Below are 20370 nucleotides of genomic sequence, written 5' to 3'. Positions count from 1 at the left end.
TTCTATGGGGGGGCCTAGACTGTGATCAGGATCTGAATGAGGTCAGAGCCCCAGAGTCCTGTTCCAGAGGCAGAGGACAGAAGAACTCTGCAGTCTCTCTTCACTCCCCTCCTTCAGCAAAATGGGCTCATGCCCTGGGGGCTCCTGCTTACCGGCTCTGCCTACTTCTGTTTCCTGGATCAGGGCTGGGGAAAGACCAAGCTGTTAGCTGTGTGCTCTGAGGGCTGGGCTCCAAATGCTCCCTCTGGCAGAGGTCCCCCGCTGTTCCCCCCACTTTGAGCCCAAAGCTCCCCGGGGTGTAGTTCAGGAGACTCACCCCGCTGCTGTGAGCCGCGGCTCCCAGCACCCTGGGACTGCCTCCGGGAGGCTGAAGTTTTTTGGCTCTGGGGGGCCACCCCTCTGGCAGGCCACCTCTCCAACCCCGGGGAGCAGAGCCTTTCTGCTCTTTTCCAGGTTACCTTGAGTAGGAAAACTGCCTCACTGGTTCTCTTTGTGGGTTCTGTCTCTCGAAAGTTTAGTTAGAGTCCTTAGTTTATGAATGTTTATCAGAGAGCTCCTAAGATCCCTTCATTTCACCATCTTGGCTCCGCCCCCAATTTGATTTCTTAAGGAAAAATCGTTCTTCAGAATAGATTTATAGGTTTACATGGTTCATCCATTTCAACCAGTAAGAAAATTCATCAATGTCCTTCATTGGTACTGCTGAGTCATGTGACTATTTTAGCAAAAAGAATTAAATTACTTAAAATAACAAATATAAAGAAATATATCTTACCAGTAATGACTTAAAATTTATCTGTCCTATATGAACTATGGAATTCATGTTGAAAAAAAACACTGTAATTGGAGACCTGATTATTTTGACTCTTATCTCTGCTGCTTAGCTTGGACAATACGATAATAATAATAATAATAATAATAATAATAATAATAATAATAATAATAATAATCTTTAATGATTGCAAAATATTTTGCATGTTATCTCACTTGATCCTTACAGCAATGCTGTGAGATTATCCTTTTTTGCTGATGAAAAAACAAAGCCAACTCCGAATTTTATAAGAACATGAGAGTTTTTGTGGAACTCAATTGTTACTAACTTCATTCTCTGGACTTTTGTAGAGAGTTAGGTCACATATCCTCTGAGGTCTTCTCAGCTCTAATTCCCTGCACAGTCTGTCAACATAGGAATTGAGGATGGCTGCACACATCCTATCCAAGGCCCCTCAGGCTAAATGCCCGTTGTGTGTGGATGGATGTTGCTGCCAACTTCAGTTTTCAGTACCTCAACACATCCTTGCTTTCTTTAACACTGCACTGCAGACCTGTCAATCATGAATGCCTTTGAATCATTTGGGAACCTATTTATATTTTCAGCCTCTATTAATTCATGAGCATATGGAGCTACATTAAGTAATCCTTCCTTTTATTTAGCCCTAAACTTATCTTTCTTTAAACTTCAAAGGGTTCCAACTACTTCTGGTATCATGGGGTTTAGTTTAAGGAAAATCATCTCCATTTAATAGATCTATATTTTTTAAAGGAAGGGAATGATCACATACTTTCTTTGTCTTTGTCCTTCCATTCTAAAGCCTGCATTCATTTTGCATGTTCCCATTCCCTTTGAGTTCCTCCTCTTCAAAATTCTCTCCAGTTCTAATATGTCTCTTAAAGTCTAATGACTAAAATTGCATATAGTATTCTGCATATAAATGCCTCATGAAACTGTGTGTGCCTGTAAATATCTGTATGAACACTAAATTTGAAATTAGTCATTCTGGGGTGTGTGTGTGTGTGTGTGTGTGTGTGTGTGTGTGTGTGTAGAGAAGGAGGATAGGAGAGATCTCAGACTCCAACATAAGAATTTCCTGAGAAGGGTAGAGATTGACCTAATTTATTATAAACCTCTTCCCCAACAGATCTAAATACATTAAATATCATGGTGAAAGACACTATGTGATTGTCCAAGCTCACTTCTGGGGAGAAGAACGAAGTAGGGCAAGAATGGATAGGAACTTACTGGAAATATGGTTATTGGGAGAAAGTATGTCAGCTGATAACTTTCTGGTTTTTGAGCAATTTTTTTTTCTAAGGATTATCCTAATTGAGAAAATATAAATGCTATTAGCATGTTATAAATTTTGGTGCCTTAATGTAAAGTCTGGGTAGCTCCATCTTAGACAAAGTCCTTCTATGTGCAATGTTGCAAATATTTTCTGCTTTGTTTGAAACAGCTTTTCTTATATAATCTTAAATCTTTGATTGACCATAGTAGTACTCTTTAAACATCTATCATGTTTCTCTTTTCCCTACATTATGAGTGATCTCTTTGAGCCCATCATTCTATAAGTATAGCTTGATCTTTCTTCACCAGAGTTCTCACATTTCCTTGTATTGAGGTCCTATCATTTGGCTGCCATACACATAGCATAGACCAGCTCTTCCTACAATTTTTAATCTCCATTGGCTCAGTCTTCACAAGTTTGTTTCATTCTGTTCTCTGTTAACCAGATGGCTTGAGCATCAATGTTGTTTTTGCTTCCTTAAAGCACCTTGCAAATATTAACATCATCAAATTTCATTTCTCAGAAAGAGAGAATGTCTCTCACATCAAACACATGGATTTCAGTCTCCTTCTGGACTGATGTGTTAAATACTTGAAGCATTGTTATCAAGTGGGATAAATGTAGTATTTGGCAACTGGCTTCTTAGAAGCTTTTCCAGTATGTTCCCTGAGAAGCTCTGAGATGGGCCTTGTTGATTATAAATCCCTTAGCTAGCAGACTTCTGTTTTAATAACTTCACAGACTGAATATCTGAATATCTGTTTTCTATCTCTCTGAGCTGGGCAAGTTGACTTCTCCAAGACCTGATACCTATCTATATAGTGTATGTCCTCAAGGTGGGTGTATGCTTGGATAAAGTGTTTGAAAATGTATTGCTCCATCTGCACAAATGAAGTGACTCAATGTTTTCTTAACTTAGCATTTTCTCTGGATCTCATTTAAATAGAAGTCTACACTGGGATCAAACCATATCTTCTGGCCTCTACAACTGACTGATCCAGGGATCTGATATAGCATAGATTCTTCTAGGGGAACTGTGTAATGTGAGGAGACAGGAAAATACTTGATTTTTAAAAGTATAAATAACATTAAAGGGACAATGACTTACCACACTCCATTCTGTACTAAACCATTTAGCACCACAGGGTTTGAGGTAGCAGGATTGCTGACTGGGAGGTTTTTCTAAGAATGAGCATTCATGTGGGTCCAACACATCAAAAGTATCTGGATTTTTCCTGATACAAATCACTTCCCTCTGTTGTGTTCCTCTTCCACATTCAATTGAGCACTACAAAAAGAATGAGTGCCACTCAATAAGATAATTAGACACATGTCATTTGCAGAGGATGGGTAAACTTCACAAAAGAAAGGCTGCATAAGAGAAAAAGCTTTAAACTGCATCATCACCACTTTGAGCATTTATATAACATCTTAAAATTTATGAAACACTTTATAAATATCTTATTTTATCCCCTATAACTCTGGAGGTAGATACTGTCATTATTCCTCTTTTCAGATGAAAAAAAATTGAGGCAGGCACAAGTTAGGTAATTTCCCTGAGATTGTACAACTAGTGATAGCAAGTATCTGAATCTATATTTGAACTCAGATTTTCCTGTTCAGCTGTACCACCTAACTAAATCAGAAGTTGCCTTAGAATAAACAATAAGTCCTACCAAGATAATTAATTGAAATTCAGATTTAGTTATTCCAAGGGAATATTGGAAGTTCCTTCACCTGTGTTCATGAAGAATGCCCGCTGAGGTGCAGGCAGGACAGCTGCTACTAGGGAGGAGAAGTGCAGTGAAGACTGGAAATTTCTTCATCAATTCAAGCAAGACAGCATGGGAGGTGGAAAGTGGATCAAAGAAAGGGAGGAGCAGGCAGAAAAGAGTGAGGAACTTCATGGGGAAGAAGGATCTGCATCTAGCACAAACTGGCTTGGTGTTAGAGAGCAGAACTGTACAGCTCTGAAAAGCTTGTTTATTTTTTGTTTGTTTGAAAAGTTTTAGTTTAGAGATAACAATATGGTTCTAAACATAAAACACCATTTAATCAATATAACAATAAATGCAACAAATAACTTTTATATTTTGATTTGGGAATGAAGAGAAAGGAGGGAAGCAGAAACTCATGAAGGGGAGAGGCAAAAAGAAATTCAGATGCATAGAGAGGGCAGGATAGAGACTCAGAGACTAATACAAAAGAAATATCATACCAACAGACATATAGGAAGATTAATATGAATTAACACCTTTATCTTGTGCTTTTTAAGAAACTGCCAATAACTGACAGGTGTTTCATTGTCCAAAGTATAAAAAAAAACATCAGTTTTTGATAGCTAGGATCAGAGGATCATAGTTTTGGGTTTTTTTAGGTTTTTGTAAGGCAAATGGGGTTAAGTGACTTGCCCAAGGCCACACAGCTAGGTAATTATTAAGTATCTGAGGCCGGATTTGAACTCAGGTACTTCTGACTCCAGGGCTGGTGCTCTATCCAGTTCGCCACCTAGCAACCCCATATCATAGATTTTTAAACTGTAAGAGACCTTAAAGAGTTATCAAGTTCAATTCCTTTATTTTATAGATGAGGAAATTAAGGCTTCCCAAAAGCTAGGTAACTTGCTCAGGGTCACATATATAATAGATGGTAAAAAAAATGAAATAAACTCTAGACCTCTGACTTGTGATTCCTCACTTGGAATCTTACTTGGGATTACTTGAAGATTGGGTCCTCAACCTCATTTAAGTCAGTCTGTCTTAAATGAGGTTGAGGGCCATATCTATCATGTGGCCCCAAGTTCCTTTTTAAGACTTTATATGAAAATTCTTTATGGATCTATGTCATAAGGAATTCACATAATGGTCCAGCAGGGATGTTATGGTGGTGACATTTTATTATATTTCACTGGGACAAAGCCCAAAGTATTTGCATAACTATTTTGTTTATAGGTAGAGAGGAATATGATGTGCTTGGATCAGTTTTGGAAGAAAATGGGTCAGGTCTCCTGAATTAGGAATTTTATAGGGTTTCTATAAGAAGAGGGAAGGGGGTAGCCATTGGCAGCAGGGGTAATGGGAAAGGCTTCATGAAGAGTATTAATAGACTGTTAGAATAGTTCAAACTAGAAGTTATGAGAATATGAATAAGGAAAGAGATGAGAGGAATTTTTTGGAGAAAGAAATGACAAGATTTGGCAATGGACTGAATATGTGGGATAATTGAGAGTGAGGAATACAGAGTGAAGCCAAGGCTATGCACTGAGGTGACTGAAAGGCTGGTGCTGGTGTTGACAGAAAAGAGGGAAAGTTTGGAAGAGGATTTGGGAGGAGGAAGGGAAGATAATGAGATTAGCTTTGGACTTACTGAGTTTGAAATGTCCATGAGCCAACAGTTCACAACATCTAATAAGTAGTTTAAAAACAGAACTGGAATGCAAAAGAGATACTAAAACTAGATATAGAGATTTGGGAATTATATAAGATAAAACTAAAATTCTCAGGACCTAGTGAAGTCACTTAAAGAAGATAGAGAAAGAGAAGAGAAGAGAAGAGGTACCAGGATAGAGCACTGAGGCTAAATCCTCAGTTAGGGGACTGATATGGTTGATGTAAAGAAGAGAAGGATCCTTCAGACAGTTATAAAAATGAAGAGAGAGCATTATTATGGAGACCAAGAGATGAGAAAGTATCTAGAAAAAGAGTGGTCACTAGTCAAAATGCTTCAAAGAGGTAAAAAAGGCTAAAGAATGAGAAAAGACCATTATTTGTCATTGTATTTGTTTTTGTAAAAGATAGTATGTAACTTTGGAAACAGTATTTCAATTGAGTGATATAGGTTTAGCTGGAACCTAGGTTGCAAAGGACTAAAATGTGAGAAGAGAGGAAGGAAAAGGTGAAGAGGAATTTATCTGTGAAAGGTAGGAGACAGTGAAAGGTAAGTACAATAGTCTGAAGGGATGGAAATGTAGAATAAAAGTCTTTTAATGACAAGGGAGATTTAGGTATATTTGTTGACAGCTGAGGAGTCATGCTTTACAGTGAGATTAGAAGGAAAAAGGAGATGATTGAGAAACAATCTGTTGAAGAAGACCAGAGGCAACAAAAACAAAATAAGCAGGAGCACTTCCTTAATGTCAACCAGGAGGAAAGGAGAAAGAATGAGATAAAGTCTGGGAGTTTTGTGATGCAGAGAAGGAAAGCACAGAGAACTCTTAGCAAATGGTCTCTATTTCTCCATATAGTATGAGGGGAAGTTCTCAGCTCTAAAAATGAGGTAGGGGAGTGACAGCTTAGGTGACATAGTGAATAGTTCTGGTCCTGGTGGCAGAAGGACCTGAGTTTAAATCTGGTCTCAAACACCTTGTACCTGTGTGACCCTGGGCAAGTCATTTAACTCTGATTACCTAAAAAAAATGAGGTAGAGGAGAAGATGGAGAGGGAAAATAGTGGAGAGGAGTCTAAGTTTGGAACAGAAAATTCTTTCTTGATCTATCTCTCTTTTTTTCTTCTTCCCATTCATATCAGTACTATGTCAACTCTGTTTCACAATCCCCTGGCACTCTGACTTTCCACTGTGTTCTTGGGTATTCCCTTTCTGTTGTTAACAAACTGCTTTTCACATTAGAACTGAATTCTTTCCAGTTACTACTTTGCATAAATTTTATATTTTATTTTCTAGGTATGTGTCCCTTCTACCCTCAAGAGTATGCAAACTCCTTGAGGGCAGGATGGGTTTCCTTTTTATCTTTGTATCCCCAGAGCCAGAACTTAATGAACTTAATTTAAAAAGGTTTTCATTATATTTAGGGATGAAACAGTGATTATTGGGGCTGTAATGACATTGTCAAAAATGATACAACCAATGCTGGTAAAGGCATTAGTTGAGGTTGAGGAATAAAAAGGTGGGTCTCAACTGGAAAAAGAAGACAATATCAAGCATGTATGCTTATGCGTGTATGCATATTCCATCTAGGCCCAGAAAAGGATTTTAATTAGAATAAGCAATACAAAAAAGGTTCTATTTAAGAGATGGGTATCACAAAGGTATTCAGTAATACCATACAATGAGGGGAAATATTTCTGCTTTAAGTAGTAGTAAACTAAAGTCTTCTGCAAGAAAGGGACCGAATATATGTAGCGTCTGGGAAGAAGGATATTTATATATGATTGTCCAAAAAGAGTAAATAAAGGAGTCAGACAAAATTTTGATGGTGCCAAAGGTTCAGAGTGAGAGGGCATTTCAATTGATAAACTGAATTTTGGAAAATGGCAGATAACCAAGAATGTTAGTGAACATGGCTAAAAACAGGCTATAAAAAAGAAGGGAGAATAAATTGGAGAAGAACAATTCTAGCTAGTAGTAAGCATAAGAATTTATTAAGCAATTAGGCATTTTACTAAAGAGGCATTTTACTAAAGAAAAGTTAAAATAGTCTTTGTCTCAGAGTTCTCAACATAATATTTGGACAACATCTAAATAACTATATACATTCAAGTTATACACATAACAAATTGGAGATAATCTCAGAGGGGAAAACAATAGCATAAAGGAAGTTCAGAAAAAAACTTTTAGCATAAGGTAGGGTTTTAGCTGAGATTTGGAGGGAGAAGGGAAATTTTAAGAGATAAGCAAGTAAATGATAACTAAGGAGAAGGCCCAAAGAAAATCAGCCAAGGATGACAACAGCTTTCTGAAGGGAAGAAAGGCGACATTTATAGAGAAGGGAGATATTAGTTCCATTCTAGATGAAACCCCAAAACAAGAAGTAAAATTATGGTAAGTGACAGGAGAAAAAGAGTGGGACAAAACTGAAGACCAAAAAAATTGATAAAAAACTTATGAATATTCAGGACCTGGAAAGATTTTTAAAAAATGTTTTCTATTGTGGGAAGGAATAAAGTCCTTTTAAAAAAAAGAACTTAATTGCCTTTGTGGATAGGGGATAGATAAGACTGAATAGAAAGGGAAATGTTAACTTTTTGTGGTAACAGATCTTCTTATATTCTGCCCCTCAACTATTTTGTCTGAGTTCTGAGAAACTAGAGCTTGTGGTATGTACTATTAGATATTCTTATTGTTTAGATTATATAGTGGAAAGAACTGAAATTAAATTCATTTAACAGGAATATTTGGGAGGAGTATATATTTGGCTAAGAAGTCATTTCAAATGAGAACCAGAAAATCTTGGTTCTAGTCTCAACTATAATACATAGTTATATGACCTTGGACAGATCATTTAGTAGGAATTTAAAATGTCCATTAAAAAAATAAAAGTTTTTTTTTCTAGATCCACATTAAGTTTGTACTTATAAAAGTGTGATAAGAAAAGAAATCAAGGGGAGAGAATAACTTCTCTTTCCAAGATGCGATAGAACTGGGAAATATTGCAAAAAAGGGGAAGAAGTAATAAAAACAGTACCAATAATTGAGTATTACAGAATTCAGAAAACAGTATGTATCCTAACAGAAAATGAAACCATTAATAGAAAGAAAGGAAACGAGGCAAAAATAGCAAAACAAGCAAACAAAAGAACAAATGAGACTACCTATACAAGATGAAGAGTAGAAGAGACAAATAATCAAAAGAAATATTGCTTTTTATAACAGAAAAGGCAGGGGGCTTCTAGGTGGGACAGTGGATAGAGCAAAAGCCCTGGAGTCAGATGTACTTGAGTTCAAATCTGGCCTCAGATATGTAACAATTACTTATCTGTGTAATCTTGAACAAGTCACTAAAACCCCATTGCCTTGCAAAAACACAAAACATAAAACACAAAACAAGCAAACAAACCAAAAAGGTAAAGATGAATTTGAAGGACAAAAATGGACAAATTAAAAAAGAACCTAGGAAGAAAAACAGTATAGTTAGTATTTTGAAGAACAAATATTGGAAGGAAATAAAACTTGGGAGAGTCTTTAGTTATCTGGAAGTTTTGGGTAAGAGATAGGACTCAGAGATACAGACTGTGTTTTAAATCTTAATTATTGTTATATGCTTTGCCACTAGGAAAAAAAAAGAATACAATGAGATGTAAATTATTTTTTATGTAGAATGTGTAAAAGAATAAGATTTTTTTCTTAGATAATGGTTTTATGATGCCTGACATGCATTTCTGGAAAAGGATGAATTGCATTTTATGAAGCTTTGAGAGAACTTTTATCAGGATATTTGACAATCTGAACAGACTTTAAACTGAAGTTTGAAAAAGGAGAGAAATTTCTAATAAAATTAGAAAACTGGGTATTACAGAGGATAATTCAAATACTTCTCAAGAGTAGCAAGGAAGAGTATTGGGAACTGTAGAAATGACCTTAGATTATTATATACAAATGAATAAAATATGGATAACAAAAGTGAAGATGAAATTTTAGCATAGGTATCATTTAAGACTTGGCAGATAATGGAAGGATATAATTTCAGTCAAAAGTGTTAGAGATAAGCATAGAATCTTTAAAAAAAATATACCTGGATTAAAAGATAAGAAATTATTACAAAAATGCCAGCTAGGAAGAGATAATAGATTGGGCATGGCACAGGGAATTACAGATTACAAATAGAGAGCTTGTTCCACTGATCTCTTTGCATATGTTAGGAGAAAAAGAAGAAAGATCTACAGTATGATAAACCTCTTTGTTGGTAATTTATGGGAGAATATGAACAAAAATGGATTGTGATACCTACAATTGGATGAAACAGTCAAATATATGACATCATATATATATATTGGCATATATTCCTTTAACTAAATTCATGAACTTGAGGAGAAATTTACAGTGAAGAGAATGGGGGTAAGAAAGATTGAAATAGTCACAAAGAGCAGATGTAAGAGTCATAGGGAGCTAGAGTTATCCAGAAAATCACTGTCTCATCCTTAAGACATGGCAAAAGTAGATGAAGTGATGAATTCTTGACTTGCCTTGCTGACAGTTTCCTCTTCTGGAAGCTGGAGAATAGAGAGGAGTTGCTACTCTGCTTTTAACTCTGCCCAAGGTGGCAAAAATATCAAAAGACATTTCTTATGTGTAACAATATGAAGTGACAGGGACTTTGGGGAAAAGTGACCATATATTTTAGAATTCTTGACAGCAAAAGGAGAAGTCTGGCAAAGCTCAATATGTATCTTTAGTTTTCAGAAAAACAGATCTTTCATATATATATATATATATATATTTCATTATAAATTTATTTATGAATAAAAAGAAAAACAACGAATATTATATTCTATATCACATTAAAAGCCTACTAATCTGTGTATTTGTACATGTATTTGTCTACACATTTACTCCTACTTTAAACTTAACTTCATTTCTACATTTTCACTTCCATAGTTTTTCCTATGTAGTTGAATACCTATGTAGTCAATATTCGATCTTTTTAACATCCATGGAAGCATGATGTCTTGGCTAAAGAGCCAGGAAGATATAGGTATAAGACCTGCCTCTGACAATACTGGTAATATCATCTTAGGCACATCACTTAAACCTCAGTGCTCTAGGCCAGAGTAATCAAACATGAGTCCCAAGGACCCAAGGTGTAGCCTGAATCAGATTAAAATGAAGTTGGAAATGTTTAACAAGATAAATAAAAATACATCAAAATACAGATAATGCCAACTCGAGACTTTTTGAACCTATATGTGGTGGAAATCTGTTTCTATTTGAGTTTGATACTACTGCAACTAGGCAATTGTCTAATACAGGACGTAAAAAATGTCATGGGTCTCTTTGGCAATCTATTGAATTCTATGGACTTTCAGAATAATTTTTAAAATGTTTAAAATAAAATGCATAGGATTACAAAAGAAACCAATTCTATTGATATAGGATCATCAAAAATGTTTTTTTTTAATTCATGGACCCCCCAGTTTCAGCACACCTGTTCTAAATCTGTAAGTTGCCCAAGAAGTGAAAATTTACGTTGATAAAGGAAACTTCATCTCCAGGTATTTTTTTTATCAGTATAATCACAGTATAGGATCAAATAAAATGTAGTTTGCTTGCTTATTTCCTTGTTGCTGAGAATTTGGCTTTTTTTTTCAATTTTTGTGGATTGTAAAATATACCAGGAAGAAGATTTCAAAGAGTTAATGGAAAAATATGAATAATCAATAAATAGGCAGGGATTCTAAAGTGTAATATAATTGAAGAAGGTTGTGATAATCTTAAAAAAAGATGAAATTCTGAATATACTAACACAAATGAAAAAGAAAGGAAGAAAAAAGAAAAGAAGAAAAAATCTGGCTACATAGGGAGTTCTCAGAAGTTAAAGTACATAATAACTAAAGAAGATCATATGGCTGGCATGAATCTGTTTTTTTAAAAAGTATGCCAAATATCGAAGCTCAGAAAAGAGATGACACTTGCCAAAAAAAAGTGCTTTGCAAATGTATCTTTGACACAAAATGACAAAGGAATAAATGAGCCTATTGCTTAAGGTAAATGGAAGAGAAGAAATAAAGCAAAACTTTTCCATTTTGATGCTGCTTTTCCTACCAAGAATCCTTTAGTGGTAAAAAATGAAATAAAAAAGAATTGAAGCTCAAGACGAAAGAGATAATAAAAGCAGCTATAGGAGATGGTTTAAATGAATTCAAACCTCTAGTCCCAGAATATGCCCCTTGGTGCTGAAGAAAATAGAGATTTGATTTCTGAATCAGTGTTCATATATACTTTAAGAAAAAATGAAGGTGTTAAGTTACAGAAAACTGGAGGGAGTATCGTATCTATGAATAACAACTGAATAACTATTGTGGGGGAAAGGAAAATTTCAGAAACCATAGCTCTCAGTTTGACTTTGTTGCCCAGGAAAATTTCAGAATGGATTACAAACTTTATGAGAAATTAGAAAAAAAAGTGTGTAATGACTAAGAGTTATGTATTCACTAAGAATAAGTCAAGTCAAACTAAACCCATTCTTTCCTCCCTCCTTTCAAAGCTATGGTTAATAGACTTGTTAGTCATTGAAGTATTTTAGAAATAGAAAAAATACTCAATTTTGCTATGTCACTGGACATTTTCTCTCATTTGAACCTTATAATAACCCTATGAATTTCTTTAATCTCAATTTATCTCCATATTAGAAAGGAGGAAACTGAGATTCAGGAAGATTGGATCACCTTAAGAATCAGAGAATAGATTTGAATATGGGCCTTTTTTGACCTAAAGTACAACACTCACTTTCTATTATACCAGTTTGTCTCTCTTTTATTTCCTTGTGGATATGTTTGAAAAATGTCAATTGGATGACTGTAATTATGTAGATTGAAATTCCTGCAACTGAAAGATTTTCAAAAGTTATCTACGCTATCTATTTTTTCTCAGAGAAAAAAGTAATCCAGCATTATATTATCCAGCATATTTTATGAAAGAAAATATAGATACAGGAGGAAAGGAGAATTTTGAGAGCTAGGAGGCATGTAGAAATTATAGTCATAGTAGTAAAAGTTGTCTTTCCTCTACTTTGTAGCTGTGTAATCTCAGACAAATCAATTAACATCTCTGATTCCCAGATCAATCATAAAATGATGAAACTGGACTAAAATCAATGGTGTCAAGATCAAATAGAAATGGATCCCAGCAGGTACATATCAGCTTGTTGTTCAGCTATGTCCAAATCTCTGTGACTTCATGGACTTTGTATGTGGGATTGTCTTGGCAAGGAGAATTTGAGTGGTTTGCCATTTCCTTCCCATGTAACGGATGAGGAACCAAGTCAAATAAGGGATTAAATGACTAGTCCAGGGTCACATAGCTAGAAGGTATGTGAGATCAGATTTGAACTCAGATGTTCCAGATTACAATGAACTGCCTAGATGCCCCTGGATATTGGTTTAGAAAAATACAAATTAAGATTATCATTGTCGTATTGCATTTTTAAAAATTTTAACTTTTTTTTTTGCAAGGCAAATGGGGTTAAGTGGCTTGCCCAAGGCCACACAGCTAGGTAATTATTAAGTGTCTGAGGCTGGATTTGAACTTAGGTATTCCTGACTCCAGGGTGGTGCTCTATCCACTGTGCCACCTAGTTGCCCCAAAATTTTAACTTTTAAAATTTAAACATTTCCCAATTACATTTTAATCTGGTTCCAGGAGTATGGTAGGCAAGAGATGCATATTTGACACATTTAGATTAGATGATTTATATGTCCCTTCCAGTCCTATGATCTAAAACAAAGAAATAATTTGGGGATAAAAGTCACAGCCCAAGATTCAGACAATATGAACAAACCCAAGCAGAAAATATACAGGAGATTGCTTTCACAGTTGAATTTTATAAGACTCTTAAGAGCTACTTAAGTAAATTCTGGCAACTGTGTTTAATAAAATATTGAGAAATGACCAAGTAGAGAAATGACTTTATATCTCTATTTATAACTCCTGTTATGGTCTGTTTAAATGCATTTAGAAAGTTATGTCCTGTGGAAAAGGGCACAATGCCTTTAAAAGACTGCTGTATGTGTCAGAGACGAGACTATAAACACTCCAGGGTACCAATAGTTGTTAGTAAAAGTGTCAGTTTTTCAGGATGTAGACACAAATTAATGAGTAAAGCTTTAGCAGCTATAAAAGATAGAAGAAAGTTGGAGTACACTAGCTTGGAGAAGCCACAGATTGAGATATTCCTGTTCCCTCAATCTATTTCTCCTGCTCTGACATCACCTTTCTTTTTCCAAAGTCATGAGTCTATCTACAGCTGACCAATTCAACTATACATGGTCTTTTGTCCTTGAATCTCTTGCCCCCTTCTTCTATTGTCATCTAAGTCCTATCAATAGTAATAGCAATGATAATTATTTATTCTTATATTGAACTTTAAGGTTTGCAAAAGCACTTTACAAATATTTTCTTATTAGATATTTATAACAAACCTGGAAGGTAGGTGCTATGGTTGTTCCCATTTTACAGTTGTGGAAAGTGAGACTTGGAGAGCTTAAATGATTTGCTCAGGGTCCCACAGATAGCAAATATCTGAGGCAGAATTTGTATTCCAGGATTTTATCTAATATTTTGCTCATCCCCATCTGCTTTATCAGATGATTCTCTATCTCTGGTCTCCATGCCTTTGTACTTTTATCTGGAATGTTCAACCTCCTAAACTTTCTCTTAGTCTTCCTGATTTCATTCAAGACTCAAATTCCATTTATTCTAGGAGACCATTCCTAGCTCTCTCTCCATTCCCAACCCAAACTTCACTGCTAATGGCCATTTTCCCCCCCCGAATGTCTTTAGTTCTCCGAATGTTAGCAGTTTACTTCATGAATCTTGTTGTTTATGTTTTCTCCCCTATTAGAAAGTACACTCCTTCAGGGCAGAGAAAGTTTTTGTTTAAGATCATGTTCTTGCTTAACTCTATCTTATTGACTCTTTCTTCTTTCTAGGCTGGACTCACATATCATCTCCTTCATTCTTCTGAATGATTTCTAGTGCTCTAAGCTTCCTTCAAAAGTCTTATAGTCATGTACATACATGCTGTGTATCCTCCATCTCCTATCCCCCACAAGTAGAACAACAAGAATCCTTAAATATAAAGTCTATTTTGTTATTTTTTTTTTGCCTAAGCACTTGAGAATCACAATGCCTTGCAAGGTGTAGGCACTTAAGAAATTGAGAATTGTTTGTAAAATCAAATTGATAAATGGCTGTGACATTTTCCCACCATTCAACAGCATTTATCTTTTCTTATTTTTCTTTATAAGGAGGGGGAAAAATGAAAGCAAAAACATGGCCATAGAAGAGGCAAATGGTTGAATGGAAGAGTTAGAAAGACCAAACAAGGCCAACACCATCATAGTCAGTGAGGGATTTCTGGGAAGGGAAAAATTTTCAAATGTTAGAAGAAACCTTCCAGAAAAGGCTTTAGATATGTTTTGATCAGGGGTCTTGGAGTTTTTGATGAGTTTGGAGACATTTTGGCTTTAGATTAGGAGATTTAAATGCCTCTGTCTGGCATTTGAAGCTTCCTCTAGCCAGGATTGTTCTTGTAATATAGCTACTCAGACTTGAGGAAAACTAAACTTAGACAATAGGGTCATTCATTAGTGAGTGAGCCTCATTGTGACTTAATTAGCTTTATTAGTGATTTATAGATAACTAAAAGTTTCATTTTATATTTTTAAAAAAGTATGAACATACAATAGAAACCATACTTGTAAGGAAGTCTAATTGTTTGGACTTTGATGATTTAAACAAAAGTCAACTTCTTCATCCATATGGTAGAAAGAGGCTCTATCAGGACAGGTTGGTTTAGTGTGTACCAGGATATAAATACCTTTCATGAATTTTGGTCTTGTAAACTGCAAATGATAAAACATACAGCTGCAGATCATCATGCCAACCTCACCTCTATGCCAGTGGCTATGTAGCCAACAATCAAAACAGAAGGATCCCTTGGGGAGCAGAGCATTTTGGTAGACATGAAGGCTGACTCAAAACCATAAATGGATAATATGGTCATTCTTCTACATTCTACTGCTCAATGAATGATTGAAAATCCAGAGTCCTTGCTCATTGTCACCTGGCATAATTTAGAGAGAATGGTGTGACTGAAGCCTAGTTATGAGGATGGCTAGTAATGCAAGACTTCACAGTACACTATAGACAATATATGGGAGAACTTTCTGGATAGAACCAAGATGGTGCCAGAATCTAGGAAGCTCTCAGAGTTTCCCCAACAATATATGGAATTTCTACATGAATAGGTTTTAAATAGATTAATCTATGTATTCATTTTTGGGGGGAGGGAAAAAGTAAAATATCATAAATAACCTGATATAGTTATATCAATTTTCATCAATGTCTATTATAAAAATTCGGGGGACAGTCACCCTTTGCACACAACCAAATTCTTTTTTCATTTATATGGAGAAGTCCAATTTGGAATAGATTTGTCACTAATCTCACAGAGACATTGAATCTTAGAGCTGGAAGAGAATTTAGAATCATCATCCTAATCTTCCAATTTATAGAGATAGAAACTGAGACTCAGAGGGATAGAAGATAATATTTGTAAACAGTGATTAATATATACAGTGCCTAGAATATGATCCTACATCCTTCAAAATTAAAGCAGAGGAATATATGCTGTGCTAAATATTATCAAGATGGAAAGTCTTTAAGTACCTGCTCAACTTATAGTTATCACAGGTTAGCAGTTCTTTTCTCTTGCTCTTAACCCCAGGTCAAGGAGCAAAAGCTGGGTCCAATGGGAGCAAATACTTCAAAAACAAATTGGTAGGCTGCCCCTGTCTGGCATTTGAAGCTTCTTCTAGCCAGGATTGTTCTTGGCTAGAATGGAGAATTACAGTGGGGCAGATGGGCAAGAATTGATTCAAGCTACAGCTGTAAAGGAGTGGTAGAGTTCAGTGTTGCAGGCAGAAGTGTGAGACAAACAGCACAGTGGCAAACCTAGACCAGGTCTGTGAGACCCTCTGAGAAGGGGATAGTCAGCAGAAAGAGGGGTGGAATTTTCCACCTGCTCTTGGCAATGTAGACAGACAAGCCAGGTGGCTTTTCTGGCTTAAGTAATTATAGAACTCACTTGAGTGTATCCCAGTAGAAATTCCAGCTGTGCATTCAGAATGGGTAGTTTGGACAAAAGCAATATATTACATGCATCTTGAATAATGATGCACTGTATTTAATATGTTTAACTGCAGCACAATGAGGCAGCCAGAAGCTAGAGAAGAGGAGGGCAGAAAGAGGTTTGGCTCCTGGGCACTGGGCATCTTTGAGTTAATATAGGCTAGGATATGCAAAGAACAGCAGGCAGATTTTTATTTCTCCTAATCTCCCTTTGGTCTCAGTTCAGGTAGAATGGGGATTAGACTGGCCAAGGTTACTAACTCCCAAAAACCCTGGGGAGAAAAGCTATAGGAACATAGGATTAAGAGCTAAAAGGGATCTGTCTCTGAAAGGTCACAGAAGTTGGTGGTGATGTGCAGTCAATGCCAAAACACTTAAGAGAGCAATACCACAAACATGTTATTATTTGATATCCAAAAGGGAATGTCAACCTGAATTAGGTGCTAATGCAGCACAGGAAAGTCTCACACAAACTTTTTTCTCTTCTCTCCCTTTCAACACATCTCTCAATGCAACAACAAAGTAAAGTCAGGAAGACTGGACTAAGAGACCCCCAAGTTCCCTTTCAATTCCAAATCCATGATTTGGAAACACTTATGATATGGAGTGTATGCTAATAGATTGTGGGCAGGAGGAGAAAAAAAAGGTTTAGAAAAATTTGGAACCTGTTGAAAACTATCTTTACTTGTAATTGGAAACAATAAGATACTTTTAAATGGAATTTTTAAAAAATTTTTAAATAAAGGAAAAATTTAGTCCCTGACAATCTCTAAAGTTCTTTCCATTTTACCATGCCAAAACTTAAATTAGACACATATTATCCAGATATTAATTGCTCTGGGCATTTTTTCCTTCAAATTTTGGCCTTAAGATACCAGTTAGCATGCTCAGTCTTGGTTTTTTCCCTTATATACTAAGCTGAAGAAGACTAAGATGAGTGTAAGTATCATCTTAACTAGCCTAATCTGATCTAAAATGTACTTTTTTTGGGGGTGGAGGGTGTGGAGAGGTGGATTCTACTTCTAGTTTCATCTACATAGGGAAGTCACAGTATAGAAACTCCCATTCATGAATATCAACAATTGTTCTTTTAGTTACAATTTTAAAGAGTTATCTGGGGACTCTGAAAAGCTAAATGACTTGCCCAGCTAGTATGTGTTAAAGGCAGGACTTGAAATCATTTCTTCCTGATTCTAAGGTTGTCATGGTAATAGTGGTATGGTAGCACCACGTTGGCTCTCTCGTGAAACATACCCAGATAGCTGCAACTTTAGATGATATGTAAGAGTCTTTGAGATGTGACAGGGAAGTGTATGAAATTTAAGAGGTGGGGAGTGGATTACTAATGATAAAAGGGATCAGAAAAAGCTTCATAGAGAAGGGGAGCATTGAGCTGAGCTTTAGAGAATTGGTAGGTATTCAACAAATAGAAAGATGATGTTCTAAGCAAATGGAATATGAACAAAGTTATGCACACCAAAAGAAGCACTTATAGTTAATTTGGATATAATAGCATATGTTTTGTGTATAGACCTTGAATTCTGCATTTTATCAACTGCTTTGCTCAGTTACTCATCTATAAAATGACAGGGTTGGACTAGATAGTCTGAACTTCTTTTCAATTCTAAACCAATGTCATATCATATCATGTCAATCTTGATGAGAAAACTAAAACTCAGCAAAGGACAGTGACCTGTTTAAGGTGAAACTTTCTTTACTCCCATCCACTATGCTTTTTTCCTAAGCAGGTCCTTCCCAAAATACCTATTGCTTTTGTGCTTTTTACTGATATAAAGTCACTAAAGAACACTGAAAAATGTATTGCATTTAGCTCCTTTGACATATATATTTAATATAACAAACAATGATTTTGAAATTGTACTTTACTTAATAAAAAAAACTGCATTTTATACAGTTCTAATTTTTAAAAATAAATGTGATAAAAATTGGTGATAACAACTGCTAAATGTTAAAGAATCTAACAACTATCCCTGGGCTTCTGCTAATTTATAAGACACAGGAAAATCTGACAATGGGAGAAGTCATCATTGTTAGAGAAAAAAAAGATTCCCCTCAACCCCACCAAAAAATCACAACTTATTAGCAATGTCAATCAGATAGAGAAAGAACTCAATTTCAGAAATGAAGCAAAGAAAGAGGACTTCTAGGAAAACAATTCTCTCAAGGAATCTTGTTCTATTTAGTCCGATTTTCTGACTTTTCTCCATGAGCACTCTTACTTGCTCTGATAAATCTTTTTTTAAATTGTCTTCACAAATTTTCAATAGATAAAATAGCAAAGAAGATAATATAGATATATATCTATATATGTTAGATAATTTAGCAAAGAAACCTTTTGGTTTTTAGACAACCCTTTTATTAAAGTAAAATTATGCTAATATGCCTGTGCTTTGTGGGATTTCTAGCATCACTGAGTACTGTATTTTGTCAAAGGCTTCCCCCTACCCTGTATCTGTTAATAAATTCAAATAGTTCAGGGATGGAGGAGTGTTTCTATTTTTCATATTCTTAACCATACTAATTGTTTCTCCAATGTTGAACCATTCTTTCAACCCTCATATAATGATATAATTTGATTATAATGAATGACTGTTTGATCATGTTACTGTTAATTTTTTGCTAAGTTTTTACTAAAGAGTTTTGAATTTATTTTTATTAGTGATATGAGTCTATACTATATTCTTCACTGGTTTTGTTCTTAGGACTCTGCCACAAAAAATGAATCATTAGAGCTGCATTTGATTCCTAGATCTATCTATCACTTTCTAGCTATATGATTGGGAGCAAATCATTTAAATTCTTTTCAATAATATGTGGATTACCTTTCTTTCTGTTGTTTTGTTTTTGTTTTTGTTCTTTCAAGGCAAATGGGGTTAAGTGGCTTGCCCAAGGCCACACAGCTAGGTAATTATTAAGTTTCTGAGACCACATTTGAACTCAGGTACTTCTGACTCCAGGGCTGGTGCTTTATCCGCTGTGCCACCTAGTCACCCCACCTTTCTTTCTAATGATCTATGCTTGACCTTTTGCAATATAATGTAATTAATAACTTCTATATAGTAGAGGTGAGAGGCAGCAAGGCATAATGAATCTATACTTGACCTCAAACTTCAAATATGAATGCAGACTGTTGTGTGGTGGTAAAATCTGTAACAATTTGTGATGCCACTGACCCACAAATTACAACATATCTAAATTACTCCTCTCATAAGGCATATCAAAATCCCATTTTTTCTTCTGGGAATGATTCCCTTATTCTAACCTGCTTTCACACTAGCAGGTCCAAGTTCCTACAGATATATCTTCACCATGAAATTACATTTAAACTTTTTAAACATCTTAGGAGCAATCCTCTTGGGAAAACACATTTTATCTCCTCACCATTCTTAATCTAGGGTTTCTTTTCAATATCCTTTCTAACTATTCAATTTGCCACTCATAAAATCATGCAAATACACAGTCAATAATATTTATCTATATAGACACTTAGTATGACATTTCTAGATCTTAAATATTAATATTTGGTTAACAAAAGCATAAGAAATGATACTACAGATACTAATAAAGACTAAATGATGTTATAGATACTAATACATTAAAGAAAATGCACAAATCTATCAACTAGTCACTCACTCACAATATAATGCAATCGCACAGCAAATAATATTTTCTAGGCACTTATAAAAATGACTTTTAGGAC

At 35.3% G+C, this 20370-nt stretch overlaps 1 protein-coding gene across 1 annotated transcript in view; it reads right to left on the bottom strand.

Annotated features, from left to right (window-relative positions):
* The window catches only part of THSD4 (thrombospondin type 1 domain containing 4), an 82346-nt gene that overhangs the window by 12217 nt on the left and 49759 nt on the right, over nucleotides 1-20370 (bottom strand). Inside the window, exon 8 of the mRNA XM_074234537.1 lies at nucleotides 3175-3354. Within this exon, the coding sequence (XP_074090638.1) occupies nucleotides 3175-3354 (180 nt within the window). The remainder of the gene's footprint in view (nucleotides 1-3174; nucleotides 3355-20370) is intronic.

This window comes from Macrotis lagotis, chromosome 4, assembly GCF_037893015.1.
Source record: "Macrotis lagotis isolate mMagLag1 chromosome 4, bilby.v1.9.chrom.fasta, whole genome shotgun sequence".
In the NCBI taxonomy this organism is placed as follows: domain Eukaryota; kingdom Metazoa; phylum Chordata; class Mammalia; order Peramelemorphia; family Peramelidae; genus Macrotis; species Macrotis lagotis.
Note: the sequence above shows the minus strand (reverse complement) of the source record. Positions and strands in the feature narration are given on the sequence as shown.